Raw genomic sequence first — 22,355 nt, 5'->3', positions numbered from 1 at the left:
ACACTCCGAGCCCAACACTAGATGGCAGGATAATGCACAGCATGTGTATCTGCAGCTACACATCCCATCGAACATATATTTACAATATGTTGGACTACAACGACTACAGGCTTCCGGGGAGGAGGGAAGGTGCATATGAATATACATCACTACATGGCATGGACAGATGTCTACTGGGAAGTAACATTTTCCATTTGAAGGCAGGAGTGGCTGTAGATACACAAGCTTTGCATAGACTGTAAAGCAATCCCCTCCAAATAAGCGGTGGCTAGCCTGTGGGAGTTGGAGTAGCTTGAAAAAGTGTACGGAGGACTACTTGACCAACATTTGTCTGTTGGGGAGTAAATGTGTGTGGTGCAGATCAGGTAGCAGCTTTGCAAATATCTGCTACTGGAATGTTTCCCAAAAAGGCCATAGAAACATCTTTTTCTGGTAGAGTATGCTTTAAGAGTTGTTGCTAATTGTCTTTTAGCTTTGAGATAACAAGTTTAAATACAATTGACTATCCATCTAGGTAATCCATGGGATTACCTCTGTGAGGCACTGAAAAAACTACAAAAAGTTGTTTTGATTTTCTAAAACGTTTTGTCCTGTCAATGTAATAAATAGGAGCTTGTTTAACAGCTAGTGTGTGCAGAGCTCTTTCTGCAACTGAGTCTGGCTGTGGGAAAAAAACACTGACTTATTAATGTGAAATGGTGAAACTACTTTCGGTAGAAATTTAGGGTTTGTCCTAAGAGCTACTCTATCTTTATATACTTGGTAAAAAGGATCCTCTAAAGTGAACACTTGTATTTCACTTACAAGTCTTAATGAAGTTATAGCTACTAAACTGGCAACTTTCCATGAAAGAAATGGCAAAGAACAGGAATGCAAGGGTTCAAATGGTGGATCCTTAAGTCTAGTAAGGACAATATTAAAGTTCTATACTGGAGCTTGAGGAACCCTGGGTGGAATAACCCTCTTATGTCCTTTCATAAATGCCTTAACAGGAATTATGAACAAAGAAATATGTTGTCTGTTCTGGAGTTAAGCAGCTGTAGCTGCTAAATGAAGTCCATTTGCCTTTTGTAAATGTAGCAAATAACAATGTCTTGTACTGATGCTTTGAGTGGATCAATTTGTTTAGGTTGACAGTAATATTCAAAATGTTTCTATTTTATAGCATAACACTGTCTAGTTGTAGGTCTACATGCCTCTTTAAGAATGTCCATACATTCAGAGAGAAGTTGTAAATATCCAAACTCTGACTTCAGGAGCCATATCGTAAGAATGAGTGTTTTAGGGTCTGGATGTCTGATTTGACCTCTCTTTTGAGTCAAAAGGTCTGTTCTGTTTGGAAGTTTGTGATGGGTAACTACAGACAGATCCAATAGCGTTGTGTACCAAGATTGATGTGCCAATGTGGGAGCTATAATGATCATGGTGAGTGATGATTGTCTCAATTTGAACCAGAAATGGAATGAATGGCAAAGGCGGAAAAGCGTAAACAAATATCCCTGACCAATTCATCCATGGAGCATTGCCCCTGGGCTGAAGGTGTGGGTAATCTGGACGTGAAGTTTTGGCATTTTGAGTTTTCTACGTTGGCAGAGAGTTCTATTTCTGGTGTTCCCCAGAGGTGAAAGTACTTGTGGGTGAATTTCCCATTCGTGGACTTGTTGCTGCGTCCTGCTTAATAGGTCCGCCAACTGATTGTCCATTCCTGGGAGATATTCTGACAGTAATTGAATGTGATTGTGGCAGGGTCTTGAAAGGACCGCCCTTTTGAAAGGTTGGGGGGATTTAACCATTACGGACAGCAGTGAGTCTGGCGGTCCAACAACACTAGATCCTAAAGAGGACCCTATGACTGAGACCACTGACGAGATACACACTGCTGTAAGGGACATATGTGTAGCCTGGCATGAGGAATGATGGCAATGCATAAAGCCATCATCTGCAGTAGCTGCATCACTAGTTTCACTGTGTAAGTATGATACTCCTGTAATAGAGCCAGGAGATGTTGCAAAGCCTGAATTCTTGCTGGGTTTGGATATGCCAATCCTGAATGAGTATTTAGAATTGTTCCCAGATAAGGATGTATTTGTGAGGGTTGAAGGTGGGATTTCAGGTAGTTTATTGTAAATTTCAAAGTGTGTAGAAGATTTAATGTGGACTGAGTATGTTGCTGGCATTTCTGGATGGTACTGGCTTTTATGAGCTAGTCGCCCAAGTACGGGAAAATGTGAATGTGTTACCTTCTGAGAAATGCAGCTACTACAGCCAAGCATTTTGTGAATACCCTGGGAGCAGTTTTTACCCCAAATGGTAGAACTTCGAATTGATAATGCTTTCCCGCAGTGACAAATCTTAGATATTTGCAGTGTGGTGGATGTATGGGAATGTGGAAATAAGCATCTTTGAGATCTAATGCGGTCACAAAATTTCCTTGCTGTAATAGGGAAATAACATCTTGCAGAGTGACCCTATGGAAATGCTCTGAAAGATGTATAGGTTGATAGGCCTGAGATTGAGAATTGGTCTTAAGGAACCGTCTTTCTTTGGTATAAGGAAGTACAGTGAATATACTTCTAACCCTTGTTGAGATGGGGGAACTGGTTCTATAGTCCCTTAGAGAAGAAGGGACTGCACCTCTTCTTTTAAGAGAATGAGATGGTTGCGTAAGAGCTTGTGAAAACGAGGAGGCATATTTGGTGGAGTGGGAATGAGTTCTAGACAATTGCCATGTTGGATAATTGATAGAACCCATTGGTCTGTGGTGATATTGGACCAATGGTGATAACATTTTTCCAATCTTCCCCCCGGAGTTGTATGAGCTGTGGGAATCTGTAAAAAGTCACTGTTTTGTATGAGAGGGAGAGCATCTAGAGGTGGACGCTTTACCTCTCCCCCTGTTATTTGAGCCTCTATAGGATCCTCTGAAGGAACCCTTGTTGTAAAAATAGGTTCCTTGTTTATTTTGTGAGGTGGAGGGCTCAGTGGATGATGTTTTGAAACCACCCCTAAATTGTGGTCTACGAAAATTACCCCTGGTTGGTGTAGTTAATAAAACCCCCATGGCTTTAGCTGCTTCAGAGTCTTTGTTAGAAATGGGGTCTTTGGTTGGCAGTCAGGTTACCCCCTGTCCAAGCAAGGACCCTCACTCTAGTCAGGGTAAAAGAGAAGCACCCTCAGCTAACCCCCTTGGTAGCTTGGCATGAGCAGTAGGCTTAACTTCTGAGTGCTAGGTGTAAAGTATTTGTACCAACACACATAGTAACTTAATGAAATCACTACAAAATGACACAACACAGGTTTAGAACAATAGGAAATATTTATCTAAACAAAACAAGACCAGAATGACAAAAATCCACAATATACAAGTCAACTTATCAATTGAAAAGCAAAAAGAGTCTTCATGTAGTTTTAAACACACACTAACACTGTTAGCGTGAAAATGTACCTTGGGTGCATCAAAAATAACCCAGCACGGGCGAGTGGGCGTCAAAAAGGGCTTGCAATGCGTCAATATCACTCACGAGTGAGACCTTGTGTTGTTTCTCCTTTAGTCGGTTCGCGTCATTTTTCTCTCCGCAGGAGAGCAATGCGTCGGTCCGGTCAGCACTCCGGGCAGGCCTTGCATTGTTTTTACACGCCCAGCGGTACTTGCGTTGGAAATCCGGACGCACAATGATCCAAAAACCACGCTGCGCGGGTTGCGATCTCTCAGCCTCCGTCAGCAATGCTGCGCGTTAATTCTCCAGCTCCGTGCGTCGATTCTTCGGTAGCAATGCAGACGAGCGTCTATTTTCAGCCGCGAAGCCTGCGGTGCATAGTTTCTTCAGCTGCAGATCAGAGTCGCGTCAGTCTTTTTCCCCTCACGGCGTTCTGTGCGTTGATTTCTTCCTCTTAGGCTGCCAGCTTCTCCTTTCAGGGTCCCAGGAACTGGATGGGTACCACTTGGCAGGGTAGGAGTCTCTCCAGAGACTCCAGGTGCTGGCAGAGAGAAGTCTTTGCTGTCCCTGAGACTTCAAACAACAGGAGGAAAGCTCTAAATCAAGCCCTTGGAGATCTTCACAAGATGGAAGGCACACAAAGTCCAGTCTTTGCCCTCTTACTCTGGCAGAAGCAGCAACTGCAGGATAGCTCCACAAAGCACAGACACAGGCAGGGCAGCTCTTCTTCCTCAGCTCTTCCGCTGTTCTCCAGGAAGAGGTTCTTCTTGGTTTCCAGAAGTGTTCTAACGTCTGTGGTTTTGGGTGCCCTTCTTATACCCAATTTCTCCTTTGAAGTAGGCCTACTTCAAAGCAAAGTCTCTCTTGAATGTGAAATCCTGCCTTGCCCAGGCCAGGCCCCAGACACTCACCAGGGGGTTGAAGACTGCATTGTGTGAGGGCAGGCAGAGCCCTTTCAGGTGTGAGTGACCACTCCTCCCCTCCCTCCTAGCACAGATGGCTCATCAGGAAATGCAGGCTACACCCCAGCTCCCTTTGTGTCACTGTCTAGTGTGAGGTGCAACCAGCCCAACTGTTAAACTGACCCAGACAGGGAATCCACAAACAGGCAGAGTCACAGAAATGGCATAAGCAAGAAAATGCTCACTTTCTAAAAGTGGCATTTTCAAACACACAATCTTAAAATCAACTTTACTAAAAGATGTATTTTTAAATTGTGAGCTCAGAGACCCCAAACTCCATGTCCATCCGCTTCCAAAGGGATTCTACACTTTAATCAGATTTAAAGGTAGCCTCCATGTTAACCTATGAGGGGGACAGGCCTTGCAACAGTGAAACACGAATTTAGCAATATTTCACTGTCAGGACATATAAAACACATTACTATACGTCCTATCTTAACCATACACTACACCCAGCCCTTGGGGCAAACTAGGGCCTACCTTAGGGGGTGTCTTAACATGTAAGAAAAGGGAAGGTTTAGGCCTGGCAAGTGGATACACTTGCCAAGTTGAATTTACAGTTAGAACTGCACACACAGGCACTGGAATGGCAGGCCTGAGACATAATTACAGAGCTACTTATGTGGGTGGCACAACCAGTGCTGCGGGCCCACTAGTAGCATTTGATTTACAGGCCCTGGGCACCTCTAGTGCACTATACTAGGGACTTACTAATAAATCAAATATGCCAATCATGGATAAGCCAATTACATACACATTTTGCAAAGGAGCACTTGCACTTTATCACTGGTTAGCAGTGGTAAAGTGCCCAGAGTAACAAAAACAGCAAATTCAGTCCAGCACACATCAACAACCTGGGAAACAGGCAAAATGTTAAGGGAGACCACGCCAAGGATGAAAAGTCTAACAGGTTTTCTTTAATTTTTCAATAGTGGTATCTACCTCTGGGACAAATAAATGCTATTTGTCGAAAGGCATGTTGAGGACTGCCTGTTTTATCTCTGGTTTGAATCATGAACACCTCTACCTGGCATGTCTCCTTATGAGAACACTAGTGTTCACATCACGTGCTGCTGTGTCAGCTGCATCAATGGCACATCTGACTGAGTTATTTGAGATGGCCTGTCCTTCTGTGACTATCTCCTGCCCTCTTATTTGGTGTTCTTGTGGAAGATACTGAAGTAACTTCTATTTTGTCCAAGTAGGCCCTGTGATACCTCGCCAGGAGTGCTTGAGAAGTTGCAATTCTCCAGTGATTTGCAGCTTGAATTGCAAGTCTTCTGCTCGCTGCGTCCAGCTTTTTACTCTCCTTATCCAGAAGGGGGGCATCCCCTGTAGGCTGGCTATTAGCACGCTTTTGTGCAGCACTTACCACCATAGAATCTGGTGGTAATCGTGTTTTATTTATAACGTTGGATCTGAGGGTGCAGCTTTAATATTTTTTAATCTACCCTTGGTGTAATGATTCTTACTCTAGCAGGTTCTTTGAATATGTCTCTGGCATGTCTGAGCATACCTGGTAGTATGGGTAGAAACTGAATCTCTTTAAGAGTGTTAGTTAAAGTATCAAAGTGGAAATCCTCCTCTATTCGGGGGGTATACATCTGCACATTATGATATGCTGCTGCCTTTGCAATAACTTGATTATGTGCAGCTGTATCCTCAGGGGGAGAAGGTCTTGCTGGATAAAGGTCAGGGTCATTAGGGAGAATGGATCTGAATCATATAGATCCCATGGGTCTACATCTTGTGGAACATCAACTAAGTCATCTCTACGAGGTGATGATGATGACCCTTGCAGACAGAACTGTGGTTGTGTAAAAAGATGTAGGTGAGTGCGTTTGAGGGAATTTTAGGAGAGTGAGGTGGAGAAGGCAGAGTTTGGTCTTGAGCCTTGTTTTTCCCTTTGGAGACTTTCTTAGGGAGAAGCACAGTGTCTAATGTTTCTTGGAAAGTAAGTCTCCTTTCAATTGGAACAGGAGGCGAAGTAATTATTTTTCCTGTTCCCTTCTGTAAATGAATTTTGCGCGGTCAAGCATCCATGACTTCCAAAATAGGCTCTACTGAAGCAGTCTCTTCAGCAGAAATTGTAGAGTCTTTGCCAAGCATAATTTTCATTTCCAAATTTTTTGGTACTGAAGTCTTTTTTCAAGCCGAAAGTGTCAGCTCTGAAGCTGATGGTGGAGGCTGCTTTTTCGACGTGGAAATGGTCGATCAAAAGCTCAACTCGATTCCAATGTAGATTGGTATGGCATTGAGTCTTTGGTCGGTGCCAAAGGTTTATTGGTCTTTATGAATTTTGACGCAGAGTGGGGCATCCAAATGTATTTTTCAGATCCTACCATGGCCCGAAGGCAGTGGACGACCGATGCCCAACTTGGAAGTCTTTTTAACGGTCTTTGCGTGGTGAGATGGGGCTGGTGTAGTCACGTACTGCACTGCTGGAATTGACTGGCTCTCAATATCAGAATCCTGGTCCGACTCGGAGTCTCGGATGGAAAGAGCTGATTGGTATCAGAATTCTTCTTGTGCATGTTCTTCTCCGAATATGTTGGTAGTGCCGTCCGTTGTTTTCAATGCCATTTCTAACATACAAGCTCTTCGGTCCCGGAGGATCTTTTTGGATCAAAAAGACCTACAGGCGTTGCAGGTCTCCTCCTTATGTTCCGGAGACAAGCACAAATTACACACCAAGTGTTGATCCGTGCATGGAAACTTGGAGTGACATCTAGGACAGAATCTAAACAGAGTACGTTCCATTAGCCTAGCATTTTTCGACAAAAGTTGTCAAAGTAGGCCCAAGAAGGGCATGGACGCCCCTCAGGGTGTTGAATTGACCCAGATGATGAAAATCGGAACGATTAATTAAAGTGTGAAATAGGCGATCGAAGACTATATCGTAGTTGATAGAAAGATGGAAAGTAAAGTTCGAAAGAGACTGAACCGAGATCCACCGGAGCGAGAAGAAACAAGTCAGAACCCGACGGTGTAGAGAAATCTATCTAACAAAGGACTCGATGCCCATGCGCATTATCACCGAGGGGAGGAGTCATTCGATCTCATGACTTGAAAAGATTATTCAAAGAAAAACAATTTGCAACACTCCGAGCCCCACACTAGATGGCGGACTTATGCAAAGCATGTGTATCTACAGCCACACATGCCATCAAACATTAATTTACCCTATAGAAAACCTAAAAAGGTGTGAGAGGCTCTCACACTAGCCCACCCTTTTGATGTAAGCCTACAAGAGGTCAGACGAGACCCCCATCAGTTTCCCTGTTTTGCAGATCCACAAACCAAATACATGTATCAATGTAATGCATTACTCCATCCAGTTAGCTAAGCTATGGCCAGAGGATATCGATTTAGGATACTGCCAAACATATTGCACAATTCTTTCTACTTTAATTGCTAAATTGATGGCCTCTCACTCCAAAGCCATATCAGTGAAGACTTCTCCATTGATTCCACCCACCTCTGTGACACTTTCAACAACATCAAGGGCTGGATCTATAATTCTTGGAGGAGTCTCGACAGTCCATATACTGTGGCCCTTCAATCTGGCCACTGAACCTAACCTGAGGAAATGATCTCCATGTCACAACACTGCTGCAGAAAATCAAATGACCATCATAAAAAAAAAAAAACACCCAGTGCCATTTTCTTTATCAAAGCCTCTCTGTGAAGGCCCATGCACCCAGAGACTATCATCTCCAGCAATTCAAAAGGATCCTACCATTCATTTCCAATAGCCATATTATTATAGTAGTCTGTGGCACCACAACCATAAAAGTAGGCTATTTTAACAATCTCTCTGTCATAGCCCTTAAAGAAACATCCGTAGCCCATGATGCTTACAACTATGGGTTAAGCTGGTCACTGGAGCGGACAAAGTGACTCGCTCAAACCGTATCCAGTGGGCGTGCCAAATGATTTCTGTTCTTCCCAGAAATTGACTCAAGATTGTAACATGAACATACAAGAGGAGCCATGGAATCACCATCAAATCCTGGAGCAGGACAATATCAAAAATACATTACTAAAATATCTCTTTGTCTGAGAACTGAGCCACAGTACACTAAATTGTTTGGGCCCACGCAGTGAAAAAAACAACTCATCCTCTCCCTGTGTTTAAAGGGAACCTAGCCTCACACAATAATTCTAAAAGCATACCAATTTCAACCAAATTCCCTCTGGTTTACATCCACATCTCACATGTTAATTTGTTGGCCTGAGCCCACTATAAATGTCAAAAATACACAAGGGTCTCGACCGAATGCCTGAAGCAAAACCATGCCAGACTCCCCAAAAAACAACAAACCTATAGTTCCCTGCACTTTCCTGCTTGCCTTGTACTCTATTACACCACATGCACTTTCGAGTTTTAATGCTAGATCTATTTTCTATGCTTCCATTTTGCAATTTGATAGGAATAATACATGCTGTTAAATAAAATATTGTTTTACTCACATACTTCTGTTAGTGTTTAATCTCAGAGTTTGTGGTGCCACTAAGAAGTTTCTAAGCAGCTTCATTTCCAGACCTACCAAACTAGATTCAACTTAGAGGTGTAAGCTATACACAGTTGTTATTCGACCCGTAGCATACATTCCATCAGTACCACAGTAAACTGCTCTAAGGGGCAAAGGAGACAACAAAAGGGAAACCTCAACTCAACTCTGCCTTTATTTGAATAAATAAGTGAATGTGCTTGCCCAACTTTCATGTTTGCAGTGAATTCCCTGTTGACTTTTTTCCGCTCCATTTTTTCATAGAGCACAATTCCAACATACCCCTAGTTGTTAGTGGTAAGGCACGTACAATTTTTTGTAAGAAGCTGCACACCTGTGTTGTACCACATGCCCCAGCTTCTCCGCGACTCCTGATTCTCACTGTGGGTTACAGTTAACCTCAGCACAGGCCTTTCTGATTCTGCTCCGCTACATCGATCCCTGGCTTCTCTCACTTTGCAAGTTTGTGGTAAATACTGGTTCCCCCACTACACCCTAGAGGAAAACCTGTGACTGCAGAGCCCTGAAGCAGAGGAATTCACCTACGTACAGTGGGCTGCAGTGCAAGACAGCATATAACATAACTCCCCTCCTTCCCCAAAGAATGCCTCACACCCACGTCTGTCTCTCCACAGAGAGCCCTTCCCTTCACAGAGTAAAACACTCTCTGGCAGATACACTCACCAGGTTTGTTCAGGAGACATCGGAGCTCGTATTCCACATCAGCCTGACGCTGCTCCAAGTTCTGCTGCTTAATGCTGATTGGATCAAAATTAGACCATTAGGAAAAAAAACATTTTTTACCGTTCCCACACCCAAAGCTAACCTCTTGCATTTTTGACATCTCGCATCCCTCACTGTCTATTCCCTTACATTTTATGGCTGAAGGCAGGTGTTCACAGTGTCCATTTAAACAGCACACTTACTCAACAAAATATTTCAAACTTCAGATAAAGTCAGTTTTGGTGCTTAATTAATAGGTGTCACTAGCCAATTCAATGGCCCATGCTTTGTGTTACTTTCTGTACTATGCATATTTATATAGCACACTTTTTGTCACTGTTATGGCCTTAAAGGATCAATCACAAACTTTGGCTATAGAACAGAGCACTTTGCACTTCTCTCTAATATCACTGAGCTATCTAATTAGCCCTGTCTTTTTAAGGAGGGGTCCATGCCCCCCTGCCTACTTCCATCAGAAAAATCCCTCGTCTCAGCATAAACCTGTGACTGCTTACACCCAGAGGTTTGAGAGGCTAACATCTGTGGTTTCGTGTCTTGCAACTATATTACAAATGGGTTCTTTCAACACTACACTGGTGTAGAGTCCTCTAAGTGGAAATTACAGTTGCCTCAACCCACTTCCATTGGACTTCCAGGCATACCTGTTGCCCTCGACCACGGGTAATTACAGTAAGTAAATCTTCCTAAGCAGACCAAACTCAATGTACACAGGGACTTTGGTACAATTGTTTTCTGATTGTTTTCTCTTCATCACCTTGATGATAGCTGCTGAGTACCTCTTAACCATGCCCCCTTAGTTAGCCAAAAGATTCCTTCGATGTGCGACTATCACAGATTGTACACTATTGGCCAGGGTCAGTGCTACAATAGAGCAATTGTGCAGTATACAGGAGTAGGTTCAGGGTTATCCCCAAAGTAGGTTCAAGTCCTCTACAACGTCCTCTAGAAGTAGAAAGTGGGTTTTATTATAATCCACAGCCAAAGGGCTGCAACATCTAATAGTTATGATTGTTTAATTTAATTTAGGAATTCTCTCAACTCAACATGTTTGATCAACTTGAAAATGATGACAACTGGGGCAAGGATTTATTCATCAAAAGGATACATTACTATGGCTCTTCTCTACAACATGGGCATTCATTTGTTTGATTACACAAGGGACCGACGCCCACTGTTGTCAGCTGGAAGGGTTCAGGTTGCCCACACTAATGGTGGAATATTTAATTCTAAGAGGAGTTATGGCAGAAATAGTATAGAAGCAAGGCTTGGGGCTTACAAAGCTAAAATCATCCCAAAAGAGATATACAGGACATACATTTGAGGTATGTGAACTCCATAACTTTACAGATGGAAGAAGGAAAATGTTACTTACCCGATAAGCATCTGTTTGTGGCACTTAGTGCTTAGATTCACATGCTGTGCACACTCCTGCCATCTAGAGCTGGGCCCGGATGTGTGCAAGTTGTTTTTGTTTGAAGAAGTCTTTCGAGTCACAAGGTAGTGTGACTACTCCTCTTGCTAGTAATGCGCATCATCATCAGCAATTGTTAGATTGTTTTCCCATATGGCGGGTGAGGATGGAATATGAAGTGAAGCGATGTACAGAGACATGTCCATGCAAAGGATGGAAAAGAGATCATAAGAGATATTGCAATGGTCATATGTGTCAGGGGAGGAGAGTGGGTGCATGTGAATCTATAGCACTGCATGCCACAAACAGATGCTTACAGAGTAACTTTTTTCGTTCTAGGCATGTGTGCCTCTAGATATGCATGCTGTACATAAACTGCAGAGCAGTCTTCCCAGAATGTGGTGGCTAGCCTGTGGGTGTTGCAGCAGACAAAGAGTGTACAGAGCACTGCCTGACAAACATTAGCTTGTTGGCAGGCTAGAACATCAACACAGTAATGTTTTGTGAACATGTGTGATATGGACCAAGTAGCTGCTTTGCATATCTCAGCTATTGGGATGTTTCCCAGGAAGACCATATAGACTCCTTCCTTCCTAGTAGGTTGGGAATAAACCTTTTAGCTGAAGCATAGCATGTCTGAATCCTCTTGCAGTGCCTGACTTGGATAGATCCTTCGCTTTATTGGGTATGGAGAAAGTAACATATCGTTGTTGTGTCTTCCTAAATGGTTTTGTTCTGTCATTTTATGTATTGAGAGCCTGTTCTGGAACTCAATTAGGTTGTACAGAAAAGGACAGGAAGTTAAATAGACAGGTTAAGGTAGAAGTGACAGACCATCTTAGGGAGGAATTTGTGGATGGTGCGAAGGACAATCCTATCCCTATGAACTTAAAAGAAGGGTTCTTCCAAGATTAATGCTTGAAGCCTACTGACTCGCAAGTGATAGCAACCAAAACTGTCACTCCAAGAGAGGATTTGAAGGGGGGAAGGAGAGGAAGTGCTCGAACAGAGGGCCAGTGAGACTTGTGAGTACAGTGTTGACATTCCTTGCCAGGCCTAGTGGTACTGGGGGAGGAATGACCCTCTTGAGACCCTCCAAAAAAGCTTTAATGAATCCTGAAGAGAGAAATATGTTGTCTATGCTGAAGGCCAATTGTAGTCATATGAAGGTGAAGGTTAGACTAGAAACCTACAAGTGGAGTATGTAGCAGACAGTGTCCTGCACTGTGGCTTTAAAAGGGTCAATATCTTTTGAGTGACAGTAGTAAACAAATCTCTTACAGTTGGCCGCATAGCAGGTCCGGGTGGTAGGTCTGCACGCTGCCTTGAGAATGCTCATGCTTTTAGGTGGAAGATTAAGGTATCCAAATTCTATGACCTCAGGAGTCAGATAGCACGGTTGAGAGACCTGGGGTTATTAACACGTTCATGGTTATCTGCACCATTCTATGTATTTTTAAACCATCTCCCTTAAGATGTATTGTTCAGGACTTCCTGTGCTGCAAGCTCCTCCCTCCTACAGACATGCAGTTCGTTTAATAACTCACAGAATGTCAAAATAGTGCGACGAGGACACCCTGGCAGCCACTTTTGGCATCCCGGGTAGGATGACCACCCCTCCGCAATTTTCATGGACAGTCCATCATTTTATCCTACTGTCTGGCTCTGTGTGAGAAGCCTGTTGCGGAGCCTCTAATGCAGAACCAGAGTTCGAGCAGAGTCGTGAACCACCAGGATGAGAGTGAGGGACGTCTGTCGAAATCTCCTAAGTATAAAGAGCAGGAGAGGCAGAAAAGCGTAGGCAAATATCCCTGACCAGTTAATCCATAGTGTATTACCGCTGGACTGTGGATGTGGAAACCTGGAGGCGAAGTTTGGGCATCTGGCCTTTTCTGCTGTTGCCAACAAGTCTATTTGTGGGAAACCCAATCTCTGGAAGTAGCGGAGGAGGACTTGCGGTGGAGTTCCCACTCATGGACTTGTTGCCACATCCTGCTGAGGAGGCCGGCAAAACAGTTCTCCATTACCAGAAGGTACTCTGCTAGCAACTGGATTTTGTGGCGCAGATCCTACCGCAAAATTCTCTGGGATAGCTACGAGAGTTGTGGAGAGCATGCAACACCTATTTCTGAAGAGAATACATGGATGTCATATTGTCCATCCGGACAAGAACAACCTTATCTATCACATGAGGTAGCAAAGCCTTCAACACTAGGTGAACTGCTAGAGGTTCCAGGCAGTTGATGTGGAGACCCTGGTGGTTGGGTTCCCACTGTACTTAAGCAGTGGGATCTTTTATGTGTGCACCCCAACCTGCAAGGGAGGCGTCCGTTGTAACAGTTCGCTGCGGAACTGGGTCGAGGTTTGTTGGTGTTCCATCGTCAAATAAGGCGGGCAATAAACACCAGATTGCCCCAGTGACCCTCCGCCTGAGACTGTTGTGCTAGGCATTTCAGCAACAGATGCATGTGTAACCTGGCATGGGGTACTAGGACAATGCAGGAGGCCATCATGCCTGGGAGGTGCATGATTGTTCCAACCGTGACTTGTTGATTTGGTTGGAAAAGAGGGAGCAGTGCCTGAAAAGAAAGGATCCTGGTAGAGTTTTGATAGTCTATGCCTACCTCGGAATTCAGAATAGACCTCAGGTAGGGTTGGATTTGGAGGGGTTGGAGGTGGTATTTTTTTGCATTGATGGTAAACTCTTTAACGGATGAAAAAGGTCTTTTGTGACCTGTGCGTGTTTGAGGCATTGCTGGCGGGTGGAACTCCTGATCAGTCAGTTATCCATACCAGGGAAGACATGGACGCTCTGTCTGTGCAGGTGTGCGGCCACCACCGCGAGGCACTTGATGAACATCTGAAGTGCAGTAGTAACCCCGAAAGGGAGCACTTTGAATTGGTAACGTTTTCCACTGACCAATATCCTGATATTTCGGCAATGTGCCAGATGCATTCGTTTGTGGAAATAGGCATCCTTCAGGTTGAGCGCGGTCTTGAAGTCGCCTTTGTGGAGAAGCGGAATGATATCCTGGAAAGTGACCATATGGAAGTGTTCTGAATGGATGTATTTGTTTAGGGCTCTGAGGTACAGAATGGGTCTCGGGGACCCCTCTTTTTTGGGTATTAGGAAGTACAGTGAGTACACTCCCTTGCCCTGCTGATCGTAGGGGATAGGTTTTATAGATCCTTTGCAAAGGAGTGCTTTGACCTTCCCTCTGAGAAGCCTTTGGTGTTCTAGGGAGAGTCTGTGCTTGCGTGGTGGAATGGTCAGAGGCGTGGAAGTGAGCTCAAGACAATTACCATGCTGGATAATATAAACACCCATTGGTTTGAGGTGACTGTATGCCATGTGGGGAAAAAAGCCTTGCAGGTGCCCCAATCGAGGCTGTGTGTGTGTTTGAGGAGGAGGGGTGAGGGAGTCAGGGTTTGGTGGTGGTTGCAGCTTTTTTTGGGGAGCCACATTTACCTCTGCCTCTAGAGGTGCTGCCCCTGTAGGACCCTCTAAAGTAATACCTGGGAGAAGATTGCTGTCCCTGGGTAAGCTGGTAGGACGTGGAGGTTTCAGGGGAAGTGCTCTCCGAGCCTCTGCAATATGGTGTGCGGCGAAAGGAGCAGATGTCTGAAGTGCACCTATCGCCTCAGCTGACTCCATACCTTCTGCTGAACTTTTACAGCTTGAAGCTAGATATTCGGAGCCAGGCATGTCTGCGTAGAAGGACATGGCAATTGAGACCCTACCAGCGGTGTCTGCGGTATCTCGGGCACAGCAAAAAGAAGTGTTTGTTATCTGCTTGCCCTCAGAGACTATTTCATGCTCCCTTATTCTATGCTTATCCAGGAGCATTGGAGGAGCTCATCTACGTCGTTCCAGTGAGCAGATCATACCTTGAGAGAAGACTGATAGAACTGGTGACACGCCACTGGTTGGCCAAATGCGCAGTCACCCTTTTGCCCACTTCATCCATACACTCTCCTTCTCCAATGGCAAGGCATTCCAGCTGCCCTGGGAGTTTCCTCGCTTACGACCAGTATTGGCCACCAGAGAGTCAAGCGGGAGATGGCCACAGATGTAAATGGGGTCAGTAGGAGAGGCTTTGTGTTTTCTACCTGCCCAAACCTTCCCATCCAGATTATTCCAAGTCCTACCAGGAACTCATTGGAAGGGCTGCCTTATTTCACAAGGTGGCTCTTCATACAGAGTTCCTATAGAGGACTTCCTTCTGGAATCACACTTCTCCACTCACCTCTCTACTCAGTACCTTCCCATGCTTAAGAACATGTTGGGAAAAAAAGAATCTTTATCTGGAGCTGATGGTTGAGGATGAGGTTCCCCCTCAATGTCCTTGCGACCGAAGAGGTCTCTTGTGCCCCACAGAGTCTTCTTGGAATGGAAAGAGTGGCACCCGTTGCAGGTGGCTTTGTGCCCTAAAGTAACTATAACTCGCACCCTTGCCATGCACAGTTTTCTCATTATTAATTTTACTACAAATATTTCAGTGGTATTATCAATGATGTTATAAAAGATGTTATGAGTGATGTAATATGTGGGGTAATTAGCAGTGCTTGTTGAAGGTGCGAATTATAGTTATCTTATGGCACAATTTATAGTTACTTGACCTAACCATAACTATTACTGCTGAATTTCTATGATTTTGTGAGAGTAAAATAACGTCACTGTAACCTTTGTTTTTTTTAAGTGAATGTCTATTATGTTTTTATAGGTCGAGCATAGCAGCGTGCAATGCTGCTTTTCTGAAATGTTGTAATGTATTTGTTGTCTTTAACCACGTCCAACTTACGGCCATCACTTTCATTTGTTACGGGGCTTGCCTTGCAAAAATCCCCTGATGTAATTGGTAAATGCTTTACGTTTGTCCTGCCTTGAGGCTGTTTAGTTACGCCCTGCAGACTGACCCCGTCACATGGATAATTGTACCATTTCAGATATACATTAGTGTGGGCAAACTATTTTTGTCTCTCCACTTCACGCTCCTGGTGCTTTAAAGTTGGATACAGCGCAAACTCAATCAGCGATACTGGAGCGCTATGCACGAGCACCAGTTCCGTCACTTTGTTTCCTTTATCGTTCCTTCACGAATCACGAGAGGAACAAACTTCCCTGACCATAATCTTTTTTTTTAGCATTTGCTTTTGAGCTATGATGCAAACGCATTGGAACAACCGCAATGTTATATTTCTTGTTTTTGTCTTTTTGCTGCTCATTAAAAAAAAAAAAAAAATGATTAGTGACTTTGTACGACGCTGCGCTTTTTCTGGGGCGACTGCACCTTTGTTTTATTCTGCACGGCGCGGCTCTCTCACCTCCATTTCACTCAAGCTACACCTGTTTAATGAGCGCCGTGCTTTAGCTACTTGTTTTTGGTTTAATTAGAGCTGGTTTTCCAGCAAAATGTCAGCCGCTACCTCAGAGGCTCTTGCAGCGTCCGCTTCACTCCGTCTATGCTTGTTACTAGTAGGAGTTCTCCGTCATTTGTTATTTTGTAACTGTTCCATAGACTTCACCTTTTTCATATTTGTGCTGCCATGGCTCCCAGATATGCACCAAACTTCCGAGATGGGCTTCCAAGCATTTTACTGTTCACAGAGACCATGTGTATACTTATTTTTCAGTTTGTGTTTAACTTTGAGCCCTCAAAAAGTGAAAGCAGGACTACAGTCGTCTGTGCAGGTACATTTGCAAAACGGTTTCTTATTAACTAGGGTCGGGCTCGTGGAGCCGCTGAATAGAAAAAAAATCCTCTCAAATTTTCAGAATACAGACAATACAAATGCACAAGTCAAATACATACAGCAAAGTTCAGTGAAGATTCCTTGCATGTTTGTTGGCCATTGTACAAACCCAACTGGATTTAATTGCTCAGGGTCTGGGTCAGGCTTTTGCAGAGTCAAGTCTTAGCATTAATTAAATCAAGAGAGTCTTTTATTTAGTGTCTTGAAGAAATTGTGGTGTAGGGTTTCAAGTACATTTTATTAGTAGCCAGGTCACAGCTCCCGCAAAGCGAAAGCAAACTGCTATCTTATAGCAGGAGTCGGCCCCAGGGCAATTAATGTCTCTAGGAGGGGGGGGCACCCCCCCTCCTTTCTTGTGCACGGGCCAGCCCCGGAGCGGTGGTAGTCCTCTGCGATGTATATGGCGCAGGGGGGGCTTCCTCCCACTGTTAAAGTTACAGGCCCTGGGGTGGTGGTGGCGGTCTCTGGAGCCTGGGGGTCTGTGCGGCCCCTCTGCCCAAAATGACAATTTAGCCCTGGGGAGGTGGTGGTCCCTGGAGCATGTTTAAGCCCCAGGAGGAGGAAGTCCGTCTAGCGCCCCTCCATTTTAATAATAAAACCCTGGGGAGGTGGTGGTCCCCGGGACTCAGAAGAGCCCAATAGATAGGGTTCCTCACGTCCCCACTCCCATGTTTTAGTACAGCTCCAGGGAGGTGGCAGTCCCCGGGACTCAAAAGAGCCCTAGAAGGGGGGCCCGTGTGCCCCCTTTTTTTTTTTTCTTTTTTTTTTATAATACCCTCAAGCCCCCAGGACCTGGCCCACTTGAGGGCTAAATTGAAAACAAGCATGTGAGATCGCACTTTTTTTTGGTTGAAGATTTTGCTGCGGATTTGCTAATACGCAGTGATTTTGTCTCAACATTTTTTTAAAATAGTGCTTTTTTTGCGCTGGTGGGTAACAGGGAGACACCAGCACCAAGGTTAGGGGGTCACAATATTCCTACCCTGCCCCCTTTTCTTTTTTTTTTTTAAACCTTTTTGTTTGGGACTCTGCTGAGTCCGAGTCCCAAAACGGCTGCCTACACTTCCTGGTTAAAGTGCTGCCAGCAGACCAGATCTCTGCACAAGATCGGGAGCATTTGTGAAGTGTACAAATTTGCTTTTTTATTATCTCAAAAAAACTACTGAGCGAATTCACACCAAACAACAAGCATTTGCAATGTTTTAGGTCTCCGATTTGTGAGAGTTAGAGCATGACAATGTATTTTACCTATGTGTTTTGGTTTGGAGTGTAGTGGATGTATGCCAGGTGTCACAGCAACCCTTCAAGGCCTGTCGCTGACGGAGAGAGGACACAACAAGGCCGCCATCTTAGAAGTGGTTTGACTCATTCCTACAGACTGGCTGTGATACCCTAGAGATGCAACCCTTTCTACTGTGTTTACCTAAACTTTTATAGCACCAAACAAGCCACAAAGAGGCACCTCCATAGCACTTAACCCAGAGAATGAGGGAGTCAAGAGTTAGGAGCAAAGAAAAGGGGGCATCCATATATTTCTCTGTGATAAACTTTGAAAGGAATTTCCACTACATTGGCAATACCAGCCTAACTTTTAAAAACATTGACTGTGTACAACGAGAATAACAAAAGAGGCAGCTTAACTGAAAATTAATTATAGCAATTTTGTTAAGAATGGCACCTGCTTTGCAGCGCTATGAAATGGCAGAACCTGTATTACCAAGTGTTATATTTAAAAAAACGAGTTATTCCCAGACTGCCCAAACAGGCACTAGACAAAAAAATCCTAGGGGAAAGGATGTGGTGTAAGGGCCAGAGCTGCTGACCTTAGAGCTGGGTAACACGGTTTGTGTCTCGTTGCTGGCTCAACATCCTGTGATTGGGCAAATCACATGATCTCCCTTTGCTACCAAAAATGAATGTGTTCTTGTGTAAGGTAACCAGTGCTCCTGTAAAGCGTTGTAATACCTTTGTATTGAGTTCGTGCTAACTGAACTCTATTTGAAGAGGCCCAATTTACAACCAAAGGCTAGATGTTTTTTGCTATCAAGCTTGAGGCCGTGAAGTGCTTGGGTGTGGAATCACGACTCCTTTTCCAACATTCTGGGGACAACACCTTTCCCTCTCTTCTTGCCTAGAACTAACCTATGTGCTTGGTAAGTGATCCTCCAGAGGTTATCAAGAACAAGTGCTATTGCTTAGTGTTAAGCTCTACTCAAGTCAGTTGGTTAATGCACCCACTGCAGAGGTCCTGACAGAACGAGAATTTGCAGATTACAATCCTGACATTGCATTTTCACCTCTTCATCTCTGCAAGGTTGATGCAAATTAATTATAGCAATTTTGTTAAGAATGGCACCTGCTTTGCATTGCTATGAAATGTCAGAACCTGTATCACCAAGCGCTATAGAAAAATAGCGAGTTATTCCCAAACTGCTCCAAAACGCACCAGACAAGGAACCCAAATGGAGTTTATGGCATAAGGGCCAGAGCTGGCGTCTTTGGAGCTGAGGAAACACAGTTTGAGTCTTGGCACCGGCTCAACATCTTATGACTCTGGGCAAATCACTTAATCTCCCATTGGTGCCAAAAATGAATGTGTTCTTGTATAATGTAACCGGTGCTCATGTAAAGCGATGTTATACCTTTGTATCGAGTTCACACTATATAAAACTGCAAAAAAATGATACACTCCAATGTCTTCGTATTGCGTTCACGTTACATAAAACTGCAAACATTTTTAAAAAATAAATAAAAAGAAAAAAGAGTCCACAGATATCGCAAGAAAACAACAAGCCTGAAACCAAGGAAGATGAAGAAACAACATACTGCCATGAGTGAAGCAGCGAAGCAAAAGGAAAAATAGTGAGTCACACCAAGGTACATGCCCGATCGTGCAATAATCCAGTAGACAGGGTCAGTCTCCAAGGTAGTAACAAAACAAGCTTAAGGCAGGACAAATGTAAAGCATTTACCAACAACATCAAGGGATTTTTGAAAGGCAGGCCCAGGAACAAATGAAAGTGATGGGCGTGGCACTTTCTGGACAATGAGCTATCTTCTTGCCAAATGTGGTGTATTTTCATCTAGTGGTTCTGGCTGTAGCCGTGTTCAAAATCCCTATGGGAAAATGCAGGGTGATAAAGCGTTTTGGGCCCGACCCCCTTTTTTCTCAGCCGTCACTTGACAAATCACCCTCCAGAAATAAGTTACTTACCTGTAACTGTGGTTCTCAAGTATTGGAAACTTTCATAGATTCATATGCTTGAATTCTTTACCGTCATCGAGATGGGAGTCCCCGTGTAATACAGAAGTTATGCCCAATTGCATATTAAGCATTAAATGCATTAGGCCTCTAGCTTAGAAACATGTCAGAGTCATTTTGTAAAAAAAGACCAAACTCCAAAGACAACCAATCAGATCACACCACCCTCTAGAACCCTCCTGTGAGTAGCTGCCTTCCCTCAGATTTACCAAGCATTAATGCTGTAATATAGTTAGCACTGAGAGAATGAAGGTGAGCTCCCCAAGGGAGGAGGGTGGGTCGCATGTGAATCTATGAAAGTTTCCAATACTGGCGAACTACATTTACAGGCAAGTAATGCATTTCTTACTCCAGTATTGGAACTTCCATAGATTCACATGCTTGAATCAGAATAGCAAGCAGTAATTAGCACATTTTGTACGTGTACAATATCTACATACTGTTATATATGGGAGATCATGAATAACCTTTACAACTTTTGTTTGCAGTTCAAAGTCTGGAGAACAGAAAGTTATCACTCTATAGAAAATGTGACATGAAATAAAACCAGCGGATGGAGGGAACAACAAATGGCTCATCTTCATTGGAACAGATGTCTAAGGACTGCTTGCCCAACAGCTGCATCTTGGAGCGACTGTGTCCAGGAAATAGTGCCGCGTGAAGGTATGTGCCATCTTCCACGTTGCAGCATGACACATGTCCAATATCGATATACCTGAGAACAATGCACAGGACGTGGATACGGCTCTGGTGGAATGTGCTCGCACCCTTGAATCCAATGGTCGACCAGCCTTCTGGTGGCAAATGATGATCCCATTTTTGATCCATGGAGAAATACTCTGTTTAGTTACAGGGTGTCCTAATCTAGGGGTACCAAAGGCTATGTACAACTGGTTTGTTTTTCTAAAGGTTTTCGTTCTGTCCAAATAAAACTAAATGCATCTCTTTAGATCGAGTGTATGCAGGGATTTCTCTATGGCAGTCTGGGGGTTTGGGAAGAATAACTTCAGCACTACAGGTTCATTAATATGAAAGTCCGAAGGCACCTTGGGGCTGAATTTAGGATTGGTGTGCAGAATAACTCTGTCCTCTTTGTATTGTAAGAAGGGTTCCTGTATCGTAAAAGCCTAGATTTCGCTGACCCTATGTGCGGAAGTAGGGGCGAGGAGGAGTGCCACCTTCCCGGTGAGGTACTTGAATGGGCTCGAAGGGCTCCTTTATTAGCTGGCCTACGGCCGGATTAAGTTGCCATGCTGGGGGAGGGGCTTTCACCGGAGGAAAGGATGTGAAAAGACCTTTCAAGAATTGTTTTATCAGCCTTTGCAAACACAAACCCTGAGCGTTCTCGTTGTAAGAAGTATGGTAAGACTTTCTAGTGCGGAGGAGAGAGGGTATATGTTCATGGATTCGCACCACAAACAAAACCATTTCCATTTTAGGAGGTATGTTTTATTTCTGCTATCTTCCCGTGCTTTGGCAAGGACATCCTTGCAATCCTTAGGTATGTCTAAGCAGCAGAATTTGTTGAATTAAGGAGTCATGCTGATAAGCTTAGAGATTTGGGATCCGGGTGTCTTACTTGTCCCCGACTGATGGTGAGAACCTCCGTGTAAAGAAATGGCTCCCTGTTGCAGTTACCCCCCACTTTTTGCCTGATACTGATGCTGACTTGACTGAGAAGTGTGCTGGGACCCTGCTAACCAGGCCCCAGCACCAGTGTTCTTTCACCTAAAATGTACCATTGTCTCCACAATTGGCACAACCCTGGCACCCAGGTAAGTTCCTTGTAACTGGTACCCCTGGTACCAAGGGCCCTGATGCCAGGGAAGGTCTCTAAGGGCTGCAGCATGTCTTATGCCACCCTAGGGACCCCTCACTCAGCACAGACACACTGCTTGCCAGCTTGTGTGTGCTGGTGGGGAGAAAATGACTAAGTCGACATGGCACTCCCCTCAGGGTGCCATGCCAACCTCACACTGCCTGTGGCATAGGTAAGTCACCCCTCTTGCAGGCCTTACAGCCCTAAGGCAGGGTGCACTATACCACAAGTGAGGGCATAGGTGCATGAGCACTATGCCCCTACAGTGTCTAAGCAAAACCTTAGACATTGTAAGTGCAGGGTAGCCATAAGAGTATATGGTCTGGGAGTTTGTCAAAAACGAACTCCACAGCTCCATAATGGCTACACTGAATACTGGGAAGTTTGGTATCAAACTTCTCAGAATAATAAACCCACACTGATACCAATGTTGGATTTATTAAACAATGCAC

The 22,355-nt window shown here is 44.3% G+C and overlaps 1 protein-coding gene across 3 annotated transcripts in view; it reads right to left on the bottom strand.

Annotated features, from left to right (window-relative positions):
* MICALL1 (MICAL like 1) overlaps positions 1–22,355 on the bottom strand; it is a 242,969-nt gene that overhangs the window by 53,400 nt on the left and 167,214 nt on the right. For all 3 annotated transcript variants that reach the window (XM_069231399.1, XM_069231400.1, XM_069231398.1), the window contains one exon: positions 9,598–9,671. In XM_069231399.1, the coding sequence (XP_069087500.1) occupies positions 9,598–9,671 (74 nt within the window). The remainder of the gene's footprint in view (positions 1–9,597; positions 9,672–22,355) is intronic.

The sequence above is a fragment of the Pleurodeles waltl genome, chromosome 4_2, assembly GCF_031143425.1.
Source record: "Pleurodeles waltl isolate 20211129_DDA chromosome 4_2, aPleWal1.hap1.20221129, whole genome shotgun sequence".
Classification (NCBI taxonomy): domain Eukaryota; kingdom Metazoa; phylum Chordata; class Amphibia; order Caudata; family Salamandridae; genus Pleurodeles; species Pleurodeles waltl.
This window is presented reverse-complemented; position numbering and strand designations above follow the sequence as displayed.